This window comes from Salvelinus sp. IW2-2015, linkage group LG1, assembly GCF_002910315.2.
Source record: "Salvelinus sp. IW2-2015 linkage group LG1, ASM291031v2, whole genome shotgun sequence".
Classification (NCBI taxonomy): domain Eukaryota; kingdom Metazoa; phylum Chordata; class Actinopteri; order Salmoniformes; family Salmonidae; genus Salvelinus; species Salvelinus sp. IW2-2015.
The window spans coordinates 2,759,652-2,767,761 of NC_036838.1; the positions used below are offsets into that span (position 1 = coordinate 2,759,652).

General features: G+C 42.5%; 1 protein-coding gene across 1 annotated transcript; it reads right to left on the reverse strand.

The window, feature by feature from the left end:
• Window positions 1-612: 612 nt before the first annotated feature.
• LOC111967872 (melanin-concentrating hormone receptor 1-like) lies at window positions 613-6,400 on the reverse strand. Its single transcript, XM_070448024.1, has 2 exons — window positions 6,325-6,400; window positions 613-2,561 (listed from the first exon to the last, which is right to left on the reverse strand). Exons 1-2 carry the CDS (start codon window positions 6,398-6,400, stop codon window positions 1,537-1,539), a joined length of 1,101 nt encoding a protein of 366 aa, XP_070304125.1. The 3' UTR covers window positions 613-1,536.
• Window positions 6,401-8,110: the final 1,710 nt, after the last annotated feature.

Genomic DNA, 8,110 nt, shown 5'->3' on the forward strand with positions numbered 1-8,110 from the left:
CCCCAACCAATTGAGGCTCCATATTAGGAAGGTGTTCCTAATGTGTATATCTCCAACTTTCGCTTCAAAAAATACAAATCTCTAAAAAGGGAGAGGAATCAGATTAAGATTCAAAGTGAGATTTGAAGTGTCAAAGCTAAACAAAGACTAACAATTTATCAAAGAAATTCAGATGGGAGAATCCGCGATGCCTAATTTCATTGGCATTGCATAATTAATTAAGCAAATGTATGATTAATATGAGGATTGCACTTGTCATGCATAAAATTATAGTTGGTATTGCCTGTCTCTATACCGTGATAAGAAGTGTGAGTTTGAACCATATTTATTTTAACTTGACATTAAAATACGAATAAATGAAAAAAACTCTGATTCTGTATATACAAATACAATTACACCAAAACATACAGTATATATATTAATATAAACATATATATTTACACAACATCCACACCGAATGGTCATACATGATGACTTCTTAGACAAGGTACAAATGTATGGATAAAAAGTACTACGCAGCATTCAGTGAAGCTGAAACATGTATTTATGGTACAATTGCAGTGTAGGTACTAGGTACTGAACATACTGTACAATATAAGTGGTATGTGAACATTGTACATCGAAATGAAATTTAACATACATTAGCTAGATTGCCAAACCAAAACTACAGTAAGGGATTGTGGTAAAACCTGCCTTCCCTGAAGAATTGGAATACAATGCCTGATACAATATCAAACTAGACATACTCATGCGGGTAATTTATGACTGGGTATGTATTTATTCATTGATTCGTACATGTAGCTAATCATCTTGACTCTCACACTTTTACATTATCCACTGAATATCATTAGCAAATCATTTTTTTATATCCTTATGTTTCAGTGCCTATGCTTACTGTACTGAGTACCATGTGTTGGCCGGTACTCAATAATCTCATCCTGACAATGTTAAACATCTCCTCTCAGGCTCAGCCTGATCCTACTCACTGATGCCACACACATTGAATGATAGTATTCTTCTGTTCTTCTTCTTCTATTCTGATCGATCCATTAACTCTTCCCATGTAGACATACATCATTGATCCAATATAGTGATCCAATAAAATGTCTCGGACTGTACTAGGGTTGCGAAAACTAGGGATGCAAAAATCCACCAACTTTCCCAAAGTTCCAAGGTTTTAAAGATATCCTGGTTGGAGGATTTTGGATTTCCTGCTTATTACTTCCTGATTCAGGGAATCTTTCAACTGGATTTTTGGAAAAACAGGGGATTTGGGGAAAGTTACATGATGTTTGCAACCCTACCCTGTACACGGGTCCATATATTGATTCAATACACTGTTCCTGCCTGTACAGTATTCAAATTCAATGATGACATACACAGTTCTTCCTATACACTGGTCCATAGATTGTCCCCATATACCGTTCTTGTACACTGATCTCATACCCTCTTCCACCGGCCACACCAGGTCTCCCTGGGTAAAGAGGTCTTGTTCGATAAAGGTTCAACAAAACTAAAAATGTCATGCAACAGTCCTCAGTGGTCGGCCATATTGGCAGGCAGCAGCTCCCTGGAGCTCTGATCCTGCTGGGGTCTGTCAGTGGTCAATCTCAGACTAACACTACCCTCCGTGGTGCTGGTGGGGTTGACCCGGAACTTCCTGTGGACCGGCCGCATGGCCACGATGAGCTGCCTTTTGAAGGTGTCACTCAACACAATGTAGAGGAACGGATTGATGCAGCTGTTAATGTAGCCCATGCTAATGGCTATGTTGTAGGCGTAGGAGAAGGCTGGGCTGGGGTTCTGGACTCCAACGTGAACCAGCTGGAGGATGTAGTAAGGGGCCCAGCAGATGAAGAAAGCCAGGCAGATGGCCACCGCCGTACGGGTTACTTTCTTGGTGCGCACCCTCAGGCTCCTGGGGGGCAAGGGGGCCACGCTGGTGGCCATGTGCCTGAGGATCTTGAAAAAGACCACACAGATGATGAGGAGAGGCAGAGCGAAAGCCAGGACAAACTGGTAGAGTGTGAACCAGTAGATGTTGGTAGACGGATTGGGAAGTAGCAGGGCACAGCCCACCAGGTCGCCAGGCAGAGGCATGAGGCCCGCGTACATCCACACCGGGATGATGGTCAGCAACGACAGCGTCCATACTAGAACGATAACCGAGGTTGCCACGCACGGCGTCCGAACGTAGTTGAAGCGGATGGGGTGGACAGTGGCCAGGTAGCGGTCCAAAGTCATGACTGTGAGGATGTAGGTGCTCATGATCTGGCTGTTGGAGTCCAGCGCGGTGATGACTGTGCACATAGTGGCGCCGAAGCACCACGAGCCATTGCCCATCAACTGGTGGATGAGGAAGGGCATACCGATGAGGAAGAGGAGGTCGACGATGGACAGATTGAAGATGAAGATGTCGGGGACGGTCTGCTTGGCGTGGCACTTGGTCTTCTTCAGGATGGTGTAGATGACCATGCAGTTACCCATAATGCCCAGGAAACAGATGATGCCAAATATGGTGGGCAAGATGGCGTTGTTGTAGTAGGCATCATGACCCCCACCTATAGGGACACAAGAGCAGCAGAAGAGAATGTTATTAAAGTACCGGTATGATATATCACATTTTTTATTATTAACCCCTCCACCACCCCCCTCTTTGGAGGACAAATATCTTGTAGTTTTTTTTACAGCTTTTTTGCTACATATACAGTTGAAGTCAGAAGTTTACATACACCTTAGCCAAATACATTTAAACTCAGTTTTTCACTATTCCTGCCATTTAATCCTATCAAAATTCCGTCTTAGGTCAGTTAGGATCGCCACTTTATTTTAAGAATGTGAAATGTCAGAATAATAGTAGAGAAAATGATTTATTTCAGCTTTTATTTCTTTCATCACATTCCCAGTGGGTCAGAAGTTTACATACACTCAATTAGTATTTGGTAGCATTGCCTTTATATTGTTTAACTTGGGTCAATCGTTTCGGGTAGCCTTCCACAAGCTTCCCACAATAAGTTGCGTGAATTTTGTCCCATTCCTTCTGACAGAGCTGGTGTAACAGGTTTGTCAGCCTCCTCGCTCACACACACTTTTTCAGTTCTACACACAGATTTTCTATGGGATTGAGGTCAGGGCTTTGTGATGGCCACTCCAATACCTTGACTTTGTTGCCAAGAAAGCATTTTGCCACAAATTTGGAAGTAAACTTCCTGACTGATGTCTTGAGATGTTGCTTCAATACATCCACATAATTTTCCTTTCCTCATGATGCCATTTATTTTATGAAGGGCACCAGTCCCTACTGCAGCAAAGGTTGGTATGGTGTTCTTCGGCTTGCAAGTGTCCCCCTTTTTCCTCCAAACATAACGATGGTCATTATGGCCAAACAGTTCTATTTTTGTTTCATCAGACCAGAGGACATTTCTCCAAAAAGTACGATCTTTGTCCTCATGTGCAGTTGAAAACCGTAGTCTGGCTTTTTGATGGCGGTTTTGGAGCAGTGGCTTCTTCCTTGCTGAGCAGCCTTTCAGGTTATGTCGATATAGGACTCGTTTTACTGTGGATATAGATACCTTTGTACCTGTTTCCTACAGCATCTTCACAAGGTCCTTTGCTGTTGTTCTGGGATAGATTTGCACTTTTCGCACCAAAGTACGTTCATCTCTAAGAGACAGAACGCATCTTCTTCCTGAGCGGTATGACGGCTGCGTGGTCCCATGGTGTTTATACTTGCATACTATTGTTTGTACAGATGAACATGGTACCTTCAGGCATTTGGAAATTGCTCCCAAGGATGAACCAGACTTGTGGAGGTCTACAATTTATTTTCTGAGGTCTAGGCTGATTTATTTAGATTTTCCCATGATGTCAAGCAAAGAGGCACGGAGTTGAAAGGTAGGCCTTGAAATACATCCACAGGAACACCTCCAATTGACTCAAATGATGTCAATTAGCCTATCAGAAGCTTCTAAAGTCATGACATCATTTTCTGGAATTTTCCAAGCTGTTTAAAGGCACGGTCAACTTAGTGTATGTAAACGTCTGACCCACTGGAATTGTGATACAGTGAATTATAAGTGAAATAATCTGTCTGTAAACAATTGTTGGAAAAATTACTTGTGTCATGCACAAAGTAGATGTCCTAACCGACTTGCCAAAACTATAGTTTGTTAACAAGAAATGTGTGGAGTGGTTGAAAAACAAGTTTTAATGACTCCAACCTAAGTGTATGTAAACTTCCAACTTCAACTGTACATGTTATTCAATCATTGCACCCACACTGCTTGTGCAATGAGAACCTGCATGGCCAGGTGCTAAAATAGAACTTGGTTCTATTTGTGACGCTCAAGTCACGCCTTTCCCATCTCCTTATACAGTGGGGAGAACAAGTATTTGATACACTGCCGATTTTGCAGGTTTTCCTACTTACAAAGCATGTAGAGGTTCTGTAATTTTTATCATAGGTACACTTCAACTGTGAGAGACGGAATTTAAAACAAAAATCCAGAAAATCACATTGTATGATTTTTAAGTAATTAATTCGCATTTTTGCATGACATAAGTATTTGATACATCAGAAAAGCAGAACTTAATATTTGGTACAGAAACCTTTGTTTGCAATTACAGAGATCATACGTTTCTGTAGTTCTTGACCAGGTTTGCACACACTGCAGCAGGATTTTGGCCCACTCCTCCATACAGACCTTCTCCAGATCCTTCAGGTTTCGGGCTGTCGCTGGGCAATACGGACTTTCAGCTCCCTCCAAAGATTTCTATTGGGTTCAGGTCTGGAGACTGGCTAGGCCACTCCAGGACCTTGAGATGCTTCTTACGGAGCCACTCCTTAGTTGCCCTGCTGTGTGTTTCGGGTCGTTGTCATGCTGGAAGACCCAGCCACGACCTATCTTCAATGCTCTTACTGAGGGAAGGAGGTTGTTGGCCAAGATCTCGCGATGCATGGCCCCATCCATCCTCCCCTCAATACGGTGCAGTCATCCTGTCCCCTTTGCAGAAAAGCATCCCAAAGAATGATGTTTCCACCTCCAAGCTTCACGGTTAGGATGGTGTTCTTGGGGTTGTACTAATCCTTCTTCTTCCTCCAAACACGGCGAGTGGAGTTTAGACCAAAAAGCTCTATTTTGTTTCTCATCAGACCACATGACCTTCTCCAATTCCTCCTCTGGATCATCCAGATGGTCATTGGCAAACTTCAGACGGGCCTGGACATGCGCTGGCTTGAGCAGGGGGACCTTGCGTGCGCTGCCAGGATTTTAATCCATGAACGGCGTAGTGTGTTACTAATGGTTTTCTTGAGACTGTGGTCCCAGCTCTCTTCAGGTCATTAACCAGGTCCTGCCGTGTTAGTTCTGGGCTGATCCCTCACCTTCCTCATGATCATTTGATGCCCCACGAGGTGAGATCTTGCATGGAGCCCCAGACCGAGGGTGATTGACCGTCATCTTGAACTTCTTCCATTTTCTAATAATTGCGCCAACAGTTGTTGCCTTCTCACCAAAGCTGCTTACCTATTGTCCTGTAGCCCATCCCAGCCTTGTGCAGGTCTACAATTTTTATCCCTGATGTCCTTACACAGCTCTCTGGTCTTGGCCTTTGTGGAGAGGTTGGAGTCTGTTTGATTGAGTGGGTGGACAGGTGTCTTTATACAGGTAACGAGTTCAAACAGGTGCAGTTAATACAGGTAATGAGTGGAGAAGGAGGGCTTCTTTTAAAGAAAACTAAACAGGTCTTGTGAAAGGCCGGAATTCATTACTGGTTGGTAGGTGATCAAATACTTATGTCATGCAATAAAATGCAAATTAATTACTTAAAAATCATACAATGTGATTTTCTGGATTTTTGTTTTAAATTCCGTCTCTCACAGTTGAAGTGTACCTATGATAAAAATTACAGACCTCTACATGCTTTGTAAGTAGGAAAACCTGCAAAATCGGCAGTGTATCAAATACTTGTTCTCCCCACTGTAGTTTTTAGGAGCATATACCCATGTGCCATTTCCTCATTGGTTTTTAAGAGCATATACCCACGTGGGTGACTGAAAGATTAACTGAGGTCCACACTCCAGTCCAGTCGGTAGTGGTAATGCACATTAAAGTTGGTTGCCATCCGCCATATAAAGTCCAAAGAAGAAGAAGAAGCCTGAAGGAGGAGAGTTTGCTAGAAAACAAACTTTTACCCTTTTATATGTGGATTAATTGTCGGAGTAGAGGACCTTGTGCATTTCAGGTAAAATAACAACTCAATGTTTATATCCCAGGACAAATTAGCATTTCCACTGCTCCAGAATCCAATGGCAGCAAGCCTTACACCACTCCAGCCGACGCTTGGCATTGTGCATGGTGATCTTAGGCTTGGGTGAGGCTCCTCGGCCATGGAAACTCATTCCATGAAGCTCCCGATGAACAGTTATTGTGCTGACGTTGCTTCCAAAGGCAGTTTGGAACTCGGTAGTGAGTGTTAAAACCGAGGACAGACGATTTTTATGTGCTACGAGCTTCAGCACTCAGTGGTCCCGTTCTGTGAGCTTGTGTGGCCTACCACTTTGCGGCTGAGCCGTTGTTGCTCCTAGACGTTTCCATTTCACAATAACAGCTCTTACAGTTGACCGGGGCAGCTCTAGCAGGAGAGAAATTTGATGAACTGACTTGTTGGAAAGGTGGCATGCTATGACGGTGCCATGTTGAAAGTCACTGAGCTCTTCAGTACAGGCCATTCTACTGCCAATGTTTGTCTATGGAGATTGCATGGCTGTGTGCTTGATTATATTTACCTGTCAGCAACAGGTGTGGCTGAAATAGACAAATCCACTAATTTGAAGGGGTGTCAACATACTTTTGGCCATGTAGTGTATAAAACGATCTGTGCATTTGAACAAATGCATAAATACACCAATATTACTTTTCCATGTAAAAAATAGAATGACCACTGTTGCACCTCCTGCCACTGTTTTGAACAGATTAGATTATACTATAATGAACAAAAAATATAAACGCAACATTGGTCCCATGTTTCATAAGCTGAAATAAAAGATCCCCAAAGTTTCCATATGCACAAAAAGCTAATTTCTCTCAAATGTTGAGCACATATGTGTTTACATCCCTGTTAGTGATCATTTCTCCTTTGCCAAGATAATCTTGGCATGTCAATAAGATGATTAAAAAGCATGATCATTACACATGTGCTGAGGAGTACTTCTGTCTATAATAAAGCCCTTCTGTGGAGAAAAAGTAATAATGATGTGCTGTGCCTTGTTCCCCAGTGGGTGGGCCTATACCCTCCCAGGCCCACCCATGGCTGCACCCCTGCCCAGTCATGTGAAATCCATATATTAGGGCCTAATGAAATTATTTCAGTTTACTGATGTCCTTATATGAACTGTAACTCACCGTGTGACCATATAGTCACGTAACAGCCCGTAACAGACCTATTCACACCCCTTAACTTTTTACACATTTTGTTGTGTTATAGCCGCAATTTAAAATGGATTCAATTGAGATGTGTTGTCACTGGCCTACACGCAATAGCCCATGATGTCAAAGTGGAATTGTGTTTTTAGAAATGTTTACTAATTCATTAATAATGAAAAGCTGAAATGTCTTGAGTCAATAAGTATTCAACCCCTTTGTAATGGCAAGCCTAAATAAGTGCAGGAATAAAAATGTGCTCAACAAGTCACATAATAAGTTGCATGGACTCACTCTGTGTGCAATAGTGTTCAACATGATTTTTGAATGACTATCTCATCTCCATACACCAGACATACAATTATCTGTAAGGTCCATTAGTCGAGCAGTGAATTTCAAACACAGATTGAACCACAAAGATCAGGGAAGTTTTCCAATGCCTCACAAAGAAGAGCACCTATTGGATATCCCTTTGAGCATGGTGAAGTTATTAATTACACTTTGGATGGTGTATCAATACACCCAGTCGCTACAAAGAGACAGGTGTCCTTCCTAACTTAGTTGACAGAGAGGAAGGAAACCGCTCAGGGATTTCACCATGAGGCCAATGGTGACTTTAAAACAGTTACAGAGTTTATTGACTGTGATAGGAGATAACTGAGGATGGATCAACATTGTAGTTAATCCAC

Coding starts and splice junctions, on each gene's coding strand:
- LOC111967872 (XM_070448024.1), bottom strand. CDS start 6,400: ATGAGTTTCCATGGCCGAGGAGCCTCACCCAAGCCTAAGATCACCATG. Junction 2,562..6,324: donor CAAGCGTCGGCTGGAGTGGT/GTAAGGCTTGCT, acceptor GTGTCCCTATAG/GTGGGGGTCATGATGCCTAC.